The sequence below is a fragment of the Meriones unguiculatus genome, chromosome 10 (genome assembly GCF_030254825.1).
Source record: "Meriones unguiculatus strain TT.TT164.6M chromosome 10, Bangor_MerUng_6.1, whole genome shotgun sequence".
Taxonomy (NCBI): Eukaryota; Metazoa; Chordata; class Mammalia; order Rodentia; family Muridae; genus Meriones; species Meriones unguiculatus.
The window spans coordinates 73,474,311-73,493,817 of record NC_083358.1 but is presented as its reverse complement, the minus strand read 5'-3'; the positions used below and the strand labels follow the sequence as shown (position 1 = coordinate 73,493,817).

General features: G+C 36.4%; 1 protein-coding gene across 3 annotated transcripts in view; it reads left to right on the top strand.

The window, feature by feature from the left end:
• Tbck (TBC1 domain containing kinase) overlaps positions 1–19,507 on the top strand; it is a 166,716-nt gene that overhangs the window by 56,601 nt on the left and 90,608 nt on the right. For all 3 annotated transcript variants that reach the window (XM_060392674.1, XM_060392675.1, XM_060392676.1), the window contains 4 exons: positions 4–130; positions 1,218–1,268; positions 2,513–2,596; positions 9,636–9,721. In XM_060392674.1, the coding sequence (XP_060248657.1) occupies positions 4–130; positions 1,218–1,268; positions 2,513–2,596; positions 9,636–9,721 (348 nt within the window). The remainder of the gene's footprint in view (positions 1–3; positions 131–1,217; positions 1,269–2,512; positions 2,597–9,635; positions 9,722–19,507) is intronic.

Genomic DNA, 19,507 nt, shown 5'->3' with positions numbered 1-19,507 from the left:
CAGATTGAAGTGGATATTCCTCGCTGTCATCAGTATGATGAACTGTTATCATCACCAGAAGGTCATGCAAAGTTCCGGCGTGTACTGAAAGCTTGGGTAGTTTCTCATCCTGATCTTGTATACTGGCAAGGTAACTTTTCAGTTAGCAGGAGTTTTCTTCAAGTCTTTTCCCCTTCATTTGGAGGGGGAACAAAACATCTAAAATTCCAATGCAGTTTGAAGATGTTGATTTTAAATCAGTTATCAAACAAACCTGGTCTAAATGCTTTGAAGGTATCGTTTTACTGGATATTCAAAAGTAAACCACTTGTAGTGGTATCAATAGGAAAGTAGAGTCTAACAATTTTAATCCTATCAAAGGAGCAAAAAAAAGATGTTAGGCTATTTGAGAATGTTACTAGTCAAGAATTCCTAGTATATGATTATTATGGTTATTAGGAATGGAATATCACCATAAATTGCTTATTTTAGTTGTTCACTTTTTGTCCCTCGTATCTTTAATATCTGTAGCCCTTGATTTTTAACAGTTTCCATTGTTATCTGTCTGACTATTAATTTATAAATGAGAGACCTATTCAATCCAACCCTATTTTGAGTGTTTTGTTATGAGCAGTGGTTTTGATTTTGAGTTTTATGTTGCTTTGCTCTCCACTCTTACAGGCATGATTATTTTTTGTGTAGCACACTTTTCAGAGTGCATTTCCTCCTAACCCATTCTTTGTACATTTTGTGTCTTCTTTCAGCATAACAGATGAATTGCACCATTATCAATAAAATAATATGTGTGTGTATTTTAATTTTTTAACTAATTTTTAAGATTTTTTTTCATAATCCTGAAAAAAAAAAAAGAAAAGCTTGTATGGCAAAGATCCATCTCTTAAATGAGAAAACATATTGAAGAGGCTAAATCATTAACAAAATCACATATGGTTTGGGTCAGAATTGTGACTATATCCAAAGCCCTCTACCATATTTCCATGTCACTCTTGCTGTGCTGCTCTTTGCCTCATAATCATATTGATGGTAGTAATAACCAATCTGTTTTGGACACTAATGATATGTCACACCTTATTACTTATTCTGCGTAAGTACTAATGACAGAACAAATGTCCATTTGTAGATGTACTTACAATGCTCAATTTATTTGGAAGGTATGCAAGAATAGAGTAAGATATCTCGATGTATTCATTTTACTCGTTTCATCTTGTCTACATCAGGTCTTGACTCACTTTGTGCTCCATTCTTATATCTAAATTTCAACAATGAAGGTAAGCTTTAAAAAAATGAGAGATCCTTATGTATATTTTTCTTAAATATCCACATATCATAAAATATTGTGAAATTGTGTTAACTTCCTTTATAGGGTGAAAATAACTAATTTAGTGTTGAAGGGTATTCTTTGTCACCAGACCACATCTAAAAGTTTGGCAGGAATTGTGCTATTTCTGCTAAATTAATTTACCCACTTTGATGACCATTTTTATGGGTCTTTGGAAAAAGATTCTAACTTTGCTAGAAATTACTGTTAAATATATTTTCCAAATAATTTATAAACCAATAAGAATTGGCTGGGTTTCTCCCTTTTAATATAGCCCACACATATTATTCCAAATGTACTTGTTTAATGAAGACTTCTTAACTCCCTTTCTGAACTTAGGCAACAAATTGTGGACTAGGAAATCAAGCCAATGTCCGTTTTGTTCTCCTACAGGAGTACCCATATGCTAGTGCTGCCAATCTTTGTGTGACAGTCTCTTTGTTAATGGCAGGTGTTTCACTCTCTGTCCCTCTGTTTTAGGATTTTTTTTAATAGTAGATTTTTAAAATACTTTGTTAGATTTGATAGAATCAAATTTAAAATTCTGAATTATATCAATCATAGAGTATGATATCCAACATTACCTCAATACATAGGTATCTTACCTCAGAATCTCCATTTTTTATATGCTATCCTATCATAAGCAACAGAAATTTCTAGAATTGAGAAGATATGGCATAATCTCCAAAAACCTAGATCTCTCTCTCTCTCGTTGAATGATCCTGTAGTGTTCTGTTCTGAAGAGCTCACTCAGTAGTCTGCTCTTCATTTTTGCACCTCCACTCAGGTATGTCTATTAGTCACAATCCAAGAGTAATAAAAGATCTGTAGTTGAATGCACAAGTTATAACTAGTATTCCTAAATCCGGGAACATTGCTTGTATCAGCAGTAATTAAAGACTATGTTGTTCCTATACCTTGTTAGTAATTTAAAAAAAAAAAAAGTTCAGGCAATTAAGATTTTATTATTACAGAATAATGATTGCCACGATTTTGAAATTGAAGTTACTGGAATGTTTATCTTTAGTGTCTCATTTTTTTAAATAGCAGAAGCTATTGCCCCTATAATTTTGTGTTTCCAGCGCTTCTTACCATAATTGTTATTTAATAGTAGACTCAAAGAATGTGTTCTGAGTGAATAAGAACTGGCCATTACTCTGTTAACTGATTGTGTGTTTCCTTTATTCTTTTTAGCTTTGGCTTATGCATGCATGTCTGCTTTTATTCCCAAATACCTATATAACTTCTTTTTGAAAGACAATTCACATGTAATACAAGGTAAGCAAATGCTTTTCCTTGTTTTCACATAGGACCACATTTCTATCAAAGTAACCAACCTTCAGGAAAATAATTTTGACCCAGTAGCATATGTTGATGGTTCATCAAAATCCAGGAAGAAAGATCAGAGATAAGGAATTATGCTCTTTTTCTAATGACTGTATATTATCTGCTCTCAATTCAGTTTAGATGCAGACATGTTTATTTAAGAATTGGAGTTGTCTCTACCAATTAACGTGAAACAAGCTATCTTGGATGAGTCTGTTAATTATAGATCCAATGATACTGAAAATAATTTTTATAGCTTATAGTATAGGCATATTTTAACCAATGAAATTTGTCACATTATGCATTTTTGAACTGTTTTATAAGATGTAGATATAGTCACATGGAAAGGTAAGGCTGCTAAAAGTCAGGATAGAAAAGTTATTTACCATGTAAGTCTAGATTACGTAATTGCCCCAATCTATATTTGTGTGTTTATTTTTCTAAGTCCTTTGAGGAAAAGAACAATATAGTTTTCACAGTGATGGCCCTGTCATTTATAGCAATAACATGTTGCTCTAGGTTGTGAAGATGACTAATCATGGCTATTTTTGAAAGCTAAACATTGCACTAACTACACCAGATGCTGTGTGCCAAACCAGTACAAATTAGGATATATTATCCCACCACACACAGCCATTCAGGAAGTCCCTGACATAAGGAGGAAGACAGACATAAAAAGTCCAGCTGTCAAATGTGATATGTACAGAGAAATGTCCTTTCTTACTGTATACAAGGTGTGTATGTTTGGAAGGCAGATCAAAATCATCTTTCCTGTGGTGATTTAGAAAAGCCAGTTTAATGAACATTCATGATATTTTTATTTTAATGGTAGCTATGTGGAGAAAGCAAGGATCATATGAAAAAATGAGTCTGGCAAGAATGTCTGGAATCACATAACTAAAAAATTTTTTTTCCAGTATGGAAAATGTTCTGTCTTAACTAGAAGGACTATTAGTTGAGCTTGCTTGCTCACTTAAAAGAAAAATAATAATGGTTAGTATATATAACTCCAAGCCAAAATTACTTTACTTGGGCTGAGGCTTTAACAACTGGTAGAGTGCTTGCCATAGTGTATATGAGGTACTGGTTCAAGCCCTGACACCACCACATGTTTTAAAAAACCATTTTTCTCTTTCTCTTCTCTTGAGCCCCCTCTTCCCATTTAGTTATAAAGATTTGTGATTGTTCTTGGCTTTCAATAAGGAGATCCAGCCTTTATTGCCACTCTCTTAGTGGGAAATAACTTCATCCACGAGCTTCCTTAGCGTGCCCAAAGTCAGCACACCTTGTATCTGTTTCATTTGGCTTAGGTTTTTACTCTCATTGACCAACTGATCTGAAGCTTGGTGTAGAGCTCAAAGCAGGCTTTAGTCCTCCTGCTTGTGGCATGCTGGAGTTGGAAGCATACATGACCCCTGGCAGCATCTCTCTGCCTGTTGATGTGACCGTCATCTTTAGGATAAACTGGAAATCTTATGGGAGATAGTACTTAGCAAATGAAGATCTTCATTTCTGAGCAGTAAGCAGACATGGTCATTTGCTTTGTCACCTTCACCTCTGCTTTCCCCTGCTAAGAGTGGCAATGCTAAAAAGCTAGTCAGAGAGGAAACTAGCATGGATTCTTATGTGGAGATTTTGAAAGTTCATCTCTCATGCAGGTTTTAAAAACAAATATGGCTTATTTATAAACAGCCATAAAAATTATGACATTATCAGGTGAAATTCTTACATCACTTATTACTGTATGTAATAAGTGAAAGAGGGCAATACATTTTAATATATAGAAATTAGAATGCACAATTCATTATCATTATATACCTCATTTCAAAAGCTAAAAATACAAGGTTTCTTATTAAAATATAGCAAGTTTATATTTAGTTTTATGGAATTGTATTGAAACTACACTTGAGGCATTAGGGTGATTTTATAATTATCTTCATTTTAAAAAACGGAGTAGTGTTCGCCTTTAGAAAATACTGTCTTTGAGACTATTTTAAGAACCTTGATTCATATTTCTGTCAACATTAGTGCTTTAGCATTTTAATATTCCTTTAAAATGGGTTAGTAAGGGCTGGAGAGATGGCTCAACAATTCAGAGTACTGTTCTTTCAGAAGACCTGAGTTTATTTTTTTTATTATTATTACTAATTACACTTTATTCATTTTGTATCCCCCCATAAGCCCCTCCCTCCTCCCCTCCCAATCCCACCCTTCCTCCCCTTTCTGCATGCATGCTCCTCCCCAAGTCCACTGATAGGGGAGGTCCTCCTCTCCTTCCTTCTGATCTTAGTCTATCAGATCATATCAGGAATGGCTGCATTGTCTTCTTCTGTGGCCTGGTAAGGCTGCTCCCCTCTCAGGGGGAGGTGATCAAAGAGGAGGCCAATCAGTTTATGTCAGAGGCAGTCCCTCTTCCCATCACTATGTAACCCACTTGGACACTAAACCGCCATGGGCTACATCTGTGCAGGGGTTCTAGGTTATCTCCATGAATACTCCTTGGTTGGAGTATGAGTCTCTGGGAAGTTCCCTGTGTTCAAATTTTCTTGTTCTGTTGCTCTCCTTGTGGAGTTCCTGTCCTCTCCAGCTCTTGCTATTTCCCACTTCTTACATAAAATTCCATTCACTCTGCCTGACAGTTGGCCATCAGGCTCAGCATCTGCTTTGATAGTCTGCAGGGCAGAGGCTTTCAGAGGCCCTCTGTGGCAGGTTCCTGGGATGTTTCCTGTTTTCTTCTTCTGGCTTTCAGAGGCCCTCTGTAGCAGGTTCCTAGGTTGTTTCCTGTTTTCTTCTTCTTCTGATGTCCATCCTCTTTGCCTTTCAGGATGGGGATTCAGCGTTTTAGTTAGGGTCTTCTCTTTTGCTTAGTTTGTTTAGATGTACAGATTTTAGTGGGTTTATCCTATGTTGTATGTTTATATGAGTGAGTATATACCATGTGTGTCTTTTGCTTCTGGGACAACTCACTTAGGATGATCCTTTCCAGGTCCCACCCACCATTTACCTGCAAATTTCATGATTTCCTTATTTTTCATTGCTGAGTAATACTCCATTGTATAGATGTACCACAGTTTCTGCATCCATTCTTCAGTTGAGGGGCATCTGGGCTGTTTCCAGCTTCTGGCTATTACAAATAAAGCTGCTACAAACATGGTTGAGCAAATGTCCTTTTGGTGTACTTGAGCCTCTTTTGGATATATGCCTAGGAGCGGTATGGCTGGATCTTGAGGAAGCGCTATTCCTAGTTGTCTGAGAAAGCGCCAGATTGATTTCCAGAGTGAAGACCTGGGTTTAAATCCCAGGAACCATATGGCCGTTCAAAAATGTCTAACGGCAGCTCCAGAGGAAGCAATGCCCTCTTCTCACCTCATCAAGTTTGAGCGTAGTATGCTGACATTAATGCAGACAAAACACTCATGCATATTAAATATATATGTACATATACACATATATATAATCAGTAATATTATAGGTAGAATCTTTTGTTTTAACCTAGCTACTATTTTATTTCTTAGTAACTAACATTAACTCCTTCAGTTTTATCTCAAGTCAAAGAATATGTACAATTGGATATTTTGTTACTCTGAGAAGTTTTTAATTCTATTAGGAGAGAATGTATAATATGATATAGTTCTCACTTATCTTTTCTCATATTCCCCTTGAAATAAAGAGCTGCCACTGAGCTTCATTTGAAAGTTTGTTCTCAAAAGCCCAACTTTATAAATTATATTTACATAGGTGAAGTTATATTCAATACAATAATACATAAATCTTGTATTAGTATATATCTGTGTGTGTGAGTATGTACATACTGTAATAAATCCAGCCACTGGTGTTTGGCAGAACACAAGGAAAATATGGGTGAGGTTTCTTCAGTAAATCCTTAATTAGCTGTGTAAATGCACATAGTAATTAAATTTATCAGGCTTAAGTAGGAATGATGTTTAATAAACACAGGCATGGCTGTGGAGAATTGCCTGAAGCATGAATTTCTGCTTTAAGTGGAAACATGCTTTTTAGAAGTTAAAGTTAATAACTATAGCTTATCAATATACAATTGAGTACTTGTGGTGGCTGATGATACCTAGTGCTGGCTTTTGGATAAATTGAAATTATAGATGTGCTACGATAAGCAATGGTGGGAAAGCAGTTAAAGGAAAGTGTCAAAGTTTCCTCGGGCCTTTAAATATGTTGTAGATCTTCAAAGTGATTAGTAACTTGAAACTCATTAAAATTGTACCATTTTGTTCTAAAGTAGTATCATAGGATCGTGGGTAAATTGAAATCTGTTGTATTAGAATGAAGAGCAAATCAAGAAATGTGTTAGTTGGACTCCCATTCTTTCTCTAGAACGGGTTTACAATACTCACATTAGGTCAGTGGTGTGATATATCATTGAATTATCATTGATATATCATTCAATTGAGTACAGCACTGACATTTCCTTTGTTGACTTGATGCTGCTTATTGAAAGTACACACAGTATGTACGAGCTAGTAACTGTAACATACAAGGGATAATTAAGAACAGTTTTAGTTGAGAAAAAAATAATAGGTTACTTTTACTTATTACTATTTCTTAAAATAACACACATACTTACATAAACTGATAAAACAGTGAAACATTGTTTTTAAAGATGATTTCACCAAATAATTCATTTTAAAAATCAGTTATTTGAAAATTTAAATTATCAAAAGAAAGCTTTTAATTTTTATTGTTATTATGATTTCAGTTTCAAAAAAGAAATTGATCTCATTTGTCTTGCTGCTGGAGAGATGGCTCAGGGGTTAAGAGCACTGGCCGCTCTTCCAAAGGTCATGAGCTCAATTCCCAGCAACCACATGGTGGTCTACATGCAGACAGAATACTGTATACATAATAAATGAATGAATGAATAAAGAAAACTTTGTTTTAAAAAAGGCTCATTTGTCTTGTATTTGTTTTGTTTTGCCTTACAGCCCAGGCTGTCTTAGACTTCACAATCTTCTCTGTTCTGCTCCCAGAGTGTTGAGATTATAGGCTTTAATTTTAATTTTAATTTTTGTTTTTGTTTTTAATTTTTCACAAGCAAAAGGAAGTTACTGATTTGGAACACATGCTACCACAATCCCATTTAGATCCTTTAGTATGTACAGAATAAGTTGTGAAAATAGTTACCTATTGAAACAGTCACGAAATTAAGAATTGGGGCTGGAGAGATGGCTCAGAGGTTAAGAGCACTAGCTACTCTTCCAAAGGTCCTGAGTTCAATTCCCAGAAGCCACATGGTGGTTCACCACCATCTCTAATGAGATCTGGTGCCCTCTTCTGGCATAAACACAGGCTGAACATTGTATACATAATAAATAAATAAATCTTAAAAAAATAAAGAAATTAAGAATTTATTCTTCTTATTGAACCTTACAACTTGTCATAGGGTTAGAGTAAAAAAAGAGGTGTGTGAATGTGTACACGTGTGTGTGCACATGCATGTGGTGTGTGTGTGTGTGTGTGTGTTGGGGTCCCTCTGTGGCCAGCAGTAAAACAATCCGCAGAGAAAAGAATGAAACTCGGCTCAGCTCAACTTGGATAGCCATCACTGGTTCAAGCTTCAGCAGTCAAATAGCACAATTTTGGAAAAAAAAAAAAGTTTTCTAAAACTTTTTGATGACAATTAACTTTGTTGTCCCATGTGTACAGCAAACTTAAGACATGTTTATATTGAAACTCTTTTACGAAGTACATGTGTCTTCCTCCAAAAAGATGAGTTCTGTTGACTCAGAAACAATGCTCAACATAGGGTCTAGGGAGAATGGACTGAGGTTAACATAAACTTTGTTGGAGCCAGGATTGGCTTCATCTAAGATAACATAGTAGTCACTTAGTCTGTTCTAAAGTACAAGTGACACCTTATAAAGGTGGTTTTATAGACAAGAAGCTATGCTCAAGATTTAGGGGGCAAAGTCTTGGATAAACAAACATAATATTCTGGGGAATTCAGGTGAAGCCTGGCCTTACAGATAGCAAAGGATTACCAGGTTGTAAACTACCTCTCTCCCATAGTCAGGGAGGAAGACCAGTAAACATGTCCTTCCTTTGAAGAGATAAGCCCCAGTATTTAACTTTCCTGGCTTTTCCACTTCTTCAGTACTTATTTGTGTGCACAAGGACTTTTTCCTTCTATTGTGTGTGTGTGTGTTTGTGTGTGAATGCAGGTACTCTGTCTACATGTCTTTGGATACTGGAAAATGAAGTTAGGTGTAAATCTAAATTGTTCTCCACTGTATCTTTTGAGACTGGGTCTCTCACAGAACCAGCTCATTAGTAGCCTGTGTACCCAGCCAGGCTCCTTATCCTCAGTGCTGGGATATTAGATACCCAGCTTTTACGTGAGTGCTGGGGTCTGAGCTCAGGTCCTTGTGCTTGCACAGCAGGCTTTTTACACACCATGCTATCCCTCTGGCCTAGCAAAAGATACTTTCAATTACCTACCATTTACTTACTTCTGTGAATTTTTGTAAGTTAATTAAGTTAATATTTCTACATATACCAAACATAGAACTGCAGGTGGGAAAATTTTACAACTAGGAAAGATGTTGAAATTTGTGTGTAGAAAGCAGTTTGAGGCACAGTCACTCACCTGTGAGTGCTCGTCTTTCACTGTTCCTTACTTCCAGGTCTGTTACACCTTCTAAACATTCAACCAATGAGAAAGGTATTTACTGTTACTAGAGCAAATGTATTTGTACACTTTGGCTGGAAAACATCAGTCATCCTGTGTTTAATTTCTGACTCAAGAAATAACAAATAGCTCTAAAAGTATAGTGTAATATAGCTTATGTTTTAATACTTAGCATTGTGATTCAAGTAGTAACAGAATGAAAAATTATATGTTAAAGTCCCTTGCTCTGTGGAAGAGTGAGATTCTCAGCGTAAACTAAGGTCCACTTATTTGAGACTTTGAGGTAGTTGGTGAAGGCAGTGATCATCTTCAGCATTATTGTCTTTTCAGAGTACCTGACCGTGTTCTCCCAGATGATCGCATTCCACGATCCAGAACTGAGTAACCATCTCAACGAGATTGGCTTCATTCCTGACGTAAGTGTGCCTACTGCATTAACAAGACATGAGTTTGTAAGTGATAAACTCGAGCAGAAATCACAGGATAACAGATGCTGTTTTTAAACTATTGGTCGTCATAATATGTCTACACAAGTTGCTGAAAGTAATTATAGCTTTGTGTTTGTGCAGTTCCTTTCCATGTCCTTATACGAGGAAAGAGTCCCTTGTTCCTTTGCACGTTTACTATTAAGTTTGTTGCTTGGAATCCATTGAAGAGTGGGTTTAAAAGTGATACTTTTATTAATTCTTCACAAATTTCATGCAGTGTATTTTGATCATATTTACCCCCTCTCCCATCTCCTACCAGATTCAAGTCTCCCTTTCCTGACTATCCAACATTGTGTGTGCACTCCTTCTTCCTCTCTCTTTTTAAATTCATCAAGTCTGTTTTCTGCTGCCCAAATCCCATGAGTGCGGGCATGGTCAATTTATGAGGGGAAAAAAAAGGGGGGGGAGATTCGATTAAATTGTCCTGTGAAAGGCTTTATCCTTGACTTGATTTTATTGATTGATTGATTGATTGAATGGTGCCCTTCGACGTACTATACAGCCAGGGCAAATTCTGGGCATTCTGGAACCCACCATTGGTGTTGATAGTAACCCCCTGATCATGCCTCTGCACACATTTCTGGAAACTTATTCCATATCTATTTCCAAATGCCCTTTAGGTCATGGTTCTCACTATTGAGAATCTGGCAACAAAAAGAAAAACTGAGGATGAAAGTAATTATGTATTAACCCATAAAAAAGTCCCATCTATAACTGTTCCTTGCCATAGAAAGTAAGCAAACGAAACTTCTTACTAAATAAGGAGGAAAGTTAGCTGGATGATTTTAAAAACGACAGTTTGAAGAGTTGCAAATTAATTTGAAGAGCTACAGGCCAGTTGGTGGCTGCTGAGAGAAGATAAATGAGTCTTCCTCACGGGTGTGCCTCCTGATTTTGTTATCCAATATGTTGTTGGTTAGCCCTAAAAAGCATAACGAGCAACAGAAAATGGATTCAGCAGGCTGTTTATATATTAATTCATATGTATATATTACAATAATAATTGAAAAAAGAGGCCATGAATTTGTGAGACGGTGGGTAGGAGAAGTTGGAGGGAAGGGGACAATAATATAAACAGAGATATGAAATTTAAATTTTTAAAATAAATTATTTTTTATAGAACAAAAATTAACCATGTAACCTTTGAGTGACCTTTGACAGTAAGTAGTTGTGGATGGTAGGGAATTTTTCTGATATTCCTAATCACATCTTGGATGTATTTCATCAGCAGGTGTACACAGCATTCTTTTATTGTTCCCTTCAATCATTATCTTCAATATTCTTCCTTTAAAATTATTTTTGAAAAAATTGTGACTGTGCCTCTAACAATACTGTGAGCTAGGATTCATTTAGATGAAGAGTGGGTTCGGTGATAATGAGATCCCAAACTGCATTCCTACTGGAGAACTAATCCTATCAAAGCAAGCCTTCATTAATCCTCCATAGTTGAAATGCTGGCTCCTATGCAGGAGAGATTGCGATTTCTGGCTCCCTTCCATTTGCTGTGGGTCACAGAACTGTGAGCACCGAGCAGTGCTGAAGCTTAAGTAGCCTGGGATATTGTGCACTGATGTGATGCCTAGATTATCTAAGTCATGGCAGTTATGTAATTTACATATAAATAGAGTAAGTAATGCATATTTGGAGAAGCTGGGGCCAGAGTGATTTTTATCATTCTTTCTTGATGCAGTTCTGCTTCTGGAAATATACTGGGTCCTTGAAATGAGAGTAGGAAAGTGTGCTTTCTCATTCTTAAGAGAACAGGTTTGTTTTGTTTTTTTTTTTTTTTAATGTTCAGAAAAGCATTGCACTTGCCTCTTATGAACAGTTGTCAGGTGCCATTATGAGAAATGATACGTGTTATCTCTCAGTAGATTGTGTTCTTTTGACCCTACTGTCTTCATCTGAAGATAACACTAACAAATTCAGGGTACAGTGGCTAATCATCATTATGTAACTGTAGGTGATAAAAAATGTTTGTACTGTTCTTCAAAAGCTTTTAATCATATTTGGCTGGATATATATATTATATATATATGTGTGTGTATGTATGTGTGTGTATGTATGTGTGTGTATGTATATATATAGAGAGAGACAAAGTATCAAGGGACTTAGAAATATTTGTTATTTAGTTTTTTATTTGTTTCTAGCCTTTTAGAAGTTTTAGATTTTAGTCCAAAGAAACTACTGACAATGAGCTTTTGATTTTATATCAAAATATATTGCAGGAAAAACTAGGAAAATAGGCTTTTTAAAAAATATTCCAAGCCAAGATTCTGGTTGTAGAATATCTGCAGTTCTAAAGGGTGTGTTCTCGTCTAAATGCTGGGATGAACCTGACTTTAACTCTAATCCCTATGATCTTTGAATGTGAATAATTTACTAGCATAATTTCATAGTAAAGCTTGCTTACTTTCTTGTAGAAAGTGCCCAAACTTATAAACCAAAGGTTTATTATTACTGCTAAGAAGGACAAAATAACAGTTTGGTAACTTTTTGCTTAAAAGACTCACTTGTAATTTAAATATATAACAATTGTGCTGTTCAGTAAATCCTTAATTGAATCCTCAGAACTGCAGTGTTTCTGATCTAATGTATCCTCATACTCTAGTAGGTAAGTGAAAGGAAACAGCATGGTTTTCACAGCTCTCTGTAACTCAGGGTCACTGTGTGTTCTTAAAATTAATGAAAAGCCCAGGGCTTTGTGTATGTATTTCATTGATTAGTAGCTTTTGATCCATGTACAGACTAATAACAACTAGCTAGGCAACAGCCCAAGCTTCTAGGCATCTCAGGGAGCATGATCTAGAGTTCAAAGCCAGCCTGGGCTCTACAGTGAAACAGCCACAAAAATAAATAAATAAATAAATAAATAAATAAATAAATGGCTAAATAAATAGTAAAGCCTTAATAATAATGTTAGCTAAAATTGTATATTTTTTTAAAATAACTTTCCCTCTAAGCAGAATAGTGCTATTGCCTTATATTTTTTTAAGTCTCTAAATTAGAACAGCAGGACTCTCATATCTACTCCTATGGTCTACTTGTTGCCATTCATTGTTTGGTTAGAAGTGTATCAAAGCATGTCTTAAGCTTACTTGAAATGTGCAATTTAAAACTATATCAGTGGTTTAGAGGATACAGTTTTTAGTGTGTATTGAAGAAGACCAGAGTTATGAACTTGGTTGAGCAAATACCCTTGTTGTATAGTGGAACATCTTTCAAGTGTAGCCCAGGGTGGAATAGCTGTGTTTTGATGTGTGGCTATTCCCAGTTTTCTGAGAAAGCACCAGATTGATTTCCAACGTGGTTGTACAACGTGGTTGTACAAGTTTACACTCCCACCAGCAGTGGAGGAGGGTTCCCCTTCCTCATCAGCATGTATTGGCACTTGAGTTTGTCATCTTAGCCATTCTGATGGATGTAAAATGGAATCTCAGAGTCGTTTTGATTTGCATTTCCCCAATGATTAAGGATGTTGAACATTTCTTTAAGTGTTTCTCCATCATTCAAGATTCCTCTGTTGAGATTTCTCTGTTTAGCTCTGTATCCCATTTTTAATTGGGTTATTTGGTTTGTTAAATTCTTTATATATTCTTAAATTCTTTATATATTCTTAAATTCTTTATATATTCTGGACATTAGCCCTTTGTAAGATGTAGGAGTGGTGAAGCTTGTTTCCCAACCTGTAGACTGACTTTTTGTTCTATTGACAATGTTCTTTGCCTTACAGAAGCTTTTCAGTTTCATGAGGTTCCATTTAGTAATTATAGATCTTAGAGCCTGAGCTGTTGGTGTTTTGTTTAAGAAGTTGTCTCCTGTGCCAATGAGTTCAAGGCTCTTACCCACTTTCTCCTCTAGCAGATTTAGTGTGACTGGTTTTATGTTGAGGTCTTTGATCCACTTAGACATAGATAGCAGCTTTATTCATAATAGCCAGAAACTGGAAATAACCTAGATATCCCTCAACCAAAAAATGGAATGAGAAACTGCACTATATTTACACAATGGAATACTACTCAACCATTAAAAACAAGGAAATCTGAAATTTGCAGGCAAATGGATGGAACTAGAAAAGATTGTCCTGAGTGAGGTAACACAGACCCAAAAAGACATACATGGTATATACTCCCTTATAAGTGGATTTTAATCATATAGTACAGAATAGACATACTACAATGCACAGACCCCAAGAAGATAAGCCTAGTGGGCGTCTTAGGATTCATGTGGTCCCACTGGTGAGGGAAGTGGAGGATATCTCTGACATGGACTATGTTGTCTGCTTTTTGATCATTTCCCCCTACCAGGCCACAGGGGAGGAAGATGCACTCAGCACTCGTATGAATAAGTGAGCTAGAGTATATGGGTGTGGGGACTCTCCTATTCTAAGGAATAGGCAAGAGGGGATGCAGGAGGGAAGGTGGGACTGGAAGGAGAAGAGGGAGGGGCCTATGACTGAGTGTAAATTAAATTAATTAATAATAAAAAAGAAGACAGGAGTTTAACATATCAAACACTCACTTAACTGCTAGGCGGTTATGGTGCCCCATTTGTGATTTTAATGGGTAGGAGGGCAGAGACAGGACATCCTACAGTCATCAAACCAGCAAGCTCTGAATTCAAGTGGGAAAGCCTGCCTCAATATATAAGATGGAGATTATTTGGGAAAAATACATGTCTACTGGTAGCCTTCATATGCATATGCATAACAAACTTGCACCCACACAGTTACATAAGTCCTGGAAAGCAGTCTTATAATGTTCTTTCAATTTTTTTTTTTTTTTTAATTTTTAAGTATCTTTCTCTATGGAAGGGTATGTGCATGTGTGTGTGCAGGTTTGTATGGAGGGCAGAGATATTGGGTCCCCTGGAACTGGAGTTACGGTTGACTGTGACATGCCTAACATGGTGCTTGAGATCAAATTCAAGCCCCCTGGAAGGGCAACATGCTCTTAACTGTTAACCTGTCTTTTGTTAAAGTAACTTTTATTTGCCTGATTTAATTGTCATCTCAGAAGCTTACTGTCTCCATCTGCTAACCTAGGCCCAATCTTGGAAGCTTCTTAGTCTCCAAACGATCTAATCTAGGCCTAGAATGTTTTTAGTCTCTGAGACTTATTGCTGAATAAGCTCACACTTTGTAACTCTTTCTGAACTCTGGCTGACTAGTTCAACTCAACTGTTTTGGCTCAAACTCCTCTCCAAGCTGACTGATTCAAATTGGCTTCTCTTAATTTCTGACTGAATTGTTGTGCTTGCCTCAAACTAAATCTAACAATCTGTTCTAGTCTCCTGGCTTTTTCTCATTCTCTGGCTTCAGCTGCCTCTGCTGACCTGCCCTGAATTCAAGAACGAACTCCAACCTTACTACTTCCTTCTCCAAACTATCTTTACCCTCATTGTTTGAGAGTAAAGGTGTGCCCTAAGGGCATGTCTATATTCCAGCCAGAGTAGTAATGTTGCTGAATTAAAATTCCTCTACAATCTTTCCAGACCCTTTTGTAATAATCCTCCTCTTAGCTCAAGATGTTTCTTGAAGAAGTTTATTTTACTCATTCATTGAGAAATGTTGACCTCATATCCAAGCTTTAAAGTATTATTTATCTGTCATTCTTATAAGTAAAAACAGTATTGTCTGGAAGAAAGCACCTTGTGGTCTCATAGCTGACGTGACTGTCGAGCTCCTCCACACGTCAGTACAAAGCATAGTTGCTTGCCTCCCACATCATCTCACAAAGCATTAGTGTACAACTTTAAAAGTGTCATAAATTTGCCCCTTTACAAGTATTAATTATACTTTGGGGCCATTGTCTTAATTTCTGCGGGTTTTTTTTCCACTTGTTCCTTTGCACTATTAATATAAATGTCAACCCAGTAAGAACAGTGATTAGAACACAAGGATGCTACCCTCCCTTTTTTGCAACTATATATATCATACTGGTGAGTCAGACCTTACAGACTTGATTGGATATTATAAATTAACCTTCATATTCTCTTTTCTTTCTCTTCCACACTTTTTGCTTGCCACTCTCACCAGTGTTTCTACCAGGTGTGATGGCCCAATGAATGTTCCTAGCCAGACACACCTGATTCTCAGCTTTGCTGCTCCCAAGATTGTGAGTCAGACAAAACTCTCTTATTGCTTACCTAGTCTGTGGAATTATGTCATAAGAACACAAATGGGCTAAGACAATTTTATAATAACAAAGAAATTCCATGATTCCTATGTTTTCACGTTACTCTTGTTTTTTTTTTTTAAATACAATTACAAATAGCTTATTGGTAATGATAAAATAATTCCTAAGTGACTAGAAGAAAATATTTCACAACATAGTTTTAATAAGAACAATTGACAACATTGACTAATATTTATGAGTCAACTTGCTTTGTTTTTACCAGCATTATACAGTGCAGAGAAAACTAATTAAATGTTGCCAGTTCTTGCTTGCTGTTACTAGGGGGCAGCATTTACTTAGCTGACAACTGTACATATATTATCAAGTCAGGCTGACATCTGTGAGTGGGAGAATACTGAGAAAATGTACAACTTTTTATTGGTTTACAGCCTCTAACTTAAAACTGTGATAGGTGAGAGTATCTGTATTTTCATGTTTATAATCAAATATTTCAACACTTAGAACCATTAAAAATAAAATTTTTCTGTTACTCAAAATTATTTTATTCCAATATCCTTATATTATCATATCCCATAACTGTACTAATAGCTTGAAAATTAAGACAAAAGATATGAATTAAGCTGGATCTCATGGAATAGGTCTATTATCTCAACTACTTGAGAGGTTGAGGGAAAGGACTCAAAAATTTAAGATTTTCTTTCATTACAGAGGGCTTTGGGGTTGTGGCAGCCTAGACAACTTAATAAGATTCTGTCTAAAACTAAAAGGTTAAGAGAAGGCTCAGGATATACTTGATGACACAGTGCTTTCCCGGCCTTGGATTCAATCCCTAAGTCTAAACTTCCCCTTCTCTTAAAAGAAAAAGGAAGAAAGGAGAGGTGGGGAGAGGGAGAAGGAAGGGAGGGAGGGAGGGAGGGAGGGAGGGAGGGAGGGAAAGAAAAAAGAAAGAGAGAGAGAGAGAAAGAAAAAGGAAAGAAAGAAAGAAAGAAAGAAAGAAAGAAAGAAAGAAAGAAAGAAAGAAAGAAAGAAAGAATTTTCAACTGGAAAAATGTAGAAAGAATAGAGGAATTAATGTCTCACATATTCTTATTGCATTTCCGTGGTCTTAATTTTGTTGGTAAGAAGTGTCCGGTGCTAGTAACAGTACTGCTGAGTCTCTGAATTATCTTAAAGATGTTAATGGAAATCTAAATTATCACTTTTCCAATATTACTGAATAAGCTTCCCTCTACTAACCTTAACCCCTTTAAAAGTAACTGTAATCATTTTCACTATGTTAACCCTACCAATCTATGAGCACTGGAGATCTTTCCATCTTGTTGTCTTCTTCAATTTCTTTCTTCAGAGACTTGAAGTTTTTTTCATATGGGTCTTTCACTTACTTGGTTAGTGTCACACTAAGGTACTTTTGGTTATGTGTGACTGTTGTAAAGGGTGTTGTTTCCCTAATTTCTTTCTCAGCCCTTTTGTCTTTTGTATACAGGAGGGCTACTGATTTTTTTTCCTCTTGGTTAATTTTGTGTCCAACAACTTAGTTGAAGGTGTGTATCAGCTGAAGGAGTTCTCTGGGAGAATTTTTGGGGTCATTCATATATACTCTCATATCATTATATCATGCAGATCATGATACTTTGACTTCTTCCTTTCCAATTTGTATCCCCGTGATCTCCTTTCATTGTCTTATTGCTGTACCTAGGACTTCAAGTACTATGTTGAAGAGATATGGAGAGAGTGGGCAGCCTTGCCTTGTCCCTGATTTCAGTGGGATTGATTTAAGTTTCTTTCTGTTTAGTTTGATGTTGGCTATAGGCTTGCTGTATATTGCCTTTACTGTTTAGGTATGTGCCTTGGATCCCTGATCTCCAAAACTTTGCAGGCAAATGGTGGGAACTTGAAATGATCATCTTGAGTGAGGTAACCCAGAAACAAAAAGGCACACATAGTATATACTCACACATAAGTGATTATTAGAGATATAATATTGGATAAATGTCCTAAAATCTATACTCCTACAGAAATTAAACAATAAGGAAGACCCTAGGTAAGATGCTCAATCCTCATTCAGAAGGGCAAATGCAATAGACATCAGAAGCAGGAAAAGACAGAGAACAGGATAGGAGCCTACCACAGAGGGCCTCTGAAAGACTCTACTGATGGTGGTATCGAAGCAGAGGCTGAGACTTATAGTCAAACTTTGGGAAGAATGCATGGAATTTTATGAAGAAGAGGGAGATAGAAAGACCTGGAGGGGACAGAAACTCCAAAAGGAGACCAGAAGAGCCAATAATAATAATAATAATAATAATAATAATAATAATAAAATAAAAACTGAGCCCTGGGAGTCCTAAAGATAATGATACCCCAACCAAGAACCATTCATGGAGAGGACCTAATCCCCGGCTCAGATGTAGACTTAGTCTCCAAGTAAATTCCCTAAAAAGGGGAGCAGGGGCTGTCTCTGCCATGAACTCAGTAGCAGGCTCTCTGATCACTTCCCCCTGGGGGTTGCAGCCTTGCCAGGCCACAGAGCAAGACAATGCAGCCAGTCCTGATGATACCTGATAGGCTAGGGTCAGATAGAAGGGGAGGAGGATCTCTCCTATCAGTGGACTAGGGCAGAGTCATAAGGGGAGAAGAGGGAAGGAGGATGAGATTGGGAGGAAAGGAGGGATTGGGAGGGGGCCACAGTCAGGGTACAGATTGAATAAATTATAATAATAATAAAAAGAAAAAGTAACTGTAGTCAAAGTATGTCTAAAGAACTAGATTCGATGATGTTTCCAGTACTTCCTGCTTTTTAATATGAAATATTCTTCCTGACAGAGTAATCATGGTTAAGTTCTCTGCTCACTCTTTCATGCTTGTTTGAAGACTTCTTTCTCAGGAAAGCATCATCTCAGGAGCATTTGGTTTTATGTTCTAGATATCTCCATAGTGTGTTTCCTTCATTGTTTAAATAAATATTTGGGTGCCTATTTTATGCTGTGTATTATTCTATCCTCTGGATATATTAAAGGAGAGGCGGTAAATGCAAAAACATTTTCCCTCAGATTTTTGTAGGATTAAAAAAATATATACGTAATGGGGCTGGAAAGGTGGCTTGGCAGTTAAGAGCCCTTGCAGAGGACCAAGTTATCTTTCCAGCACCCACACAGTGACTCACAATCCTGTGGAACTCCAGTTTTAGGGAACCTGACTCCCTCTGACCTCCAGGTACTCACCTGGTACATATTCATCCTGGCAAAATTCTCGTACATAAAATGTTTACTAAAATATAAAAATTAAAAGGTAAGTAAGTAAAAAATCTTTTATCATTCACACTTGCTAATAAAGCCATAATAAATAAGTAAATAATTATACAGGTGTCAGGGAAAAGAAATGTGTAAATAGGCAATGTGATATATTTAATATGTATTACATATACTCAGATGTAATGGTAAATTCTAGAAAAATACAAGCTAAATTTGGACATAGTGTGTTAAGTGTTTGAATGAAGGAAGGGTTGACTTTTTAAATGAGTTTACCAAGAGAGTCTCACAGGAAAGGTGACTTTTGTATCAGTTCCTTAAGAAAATGA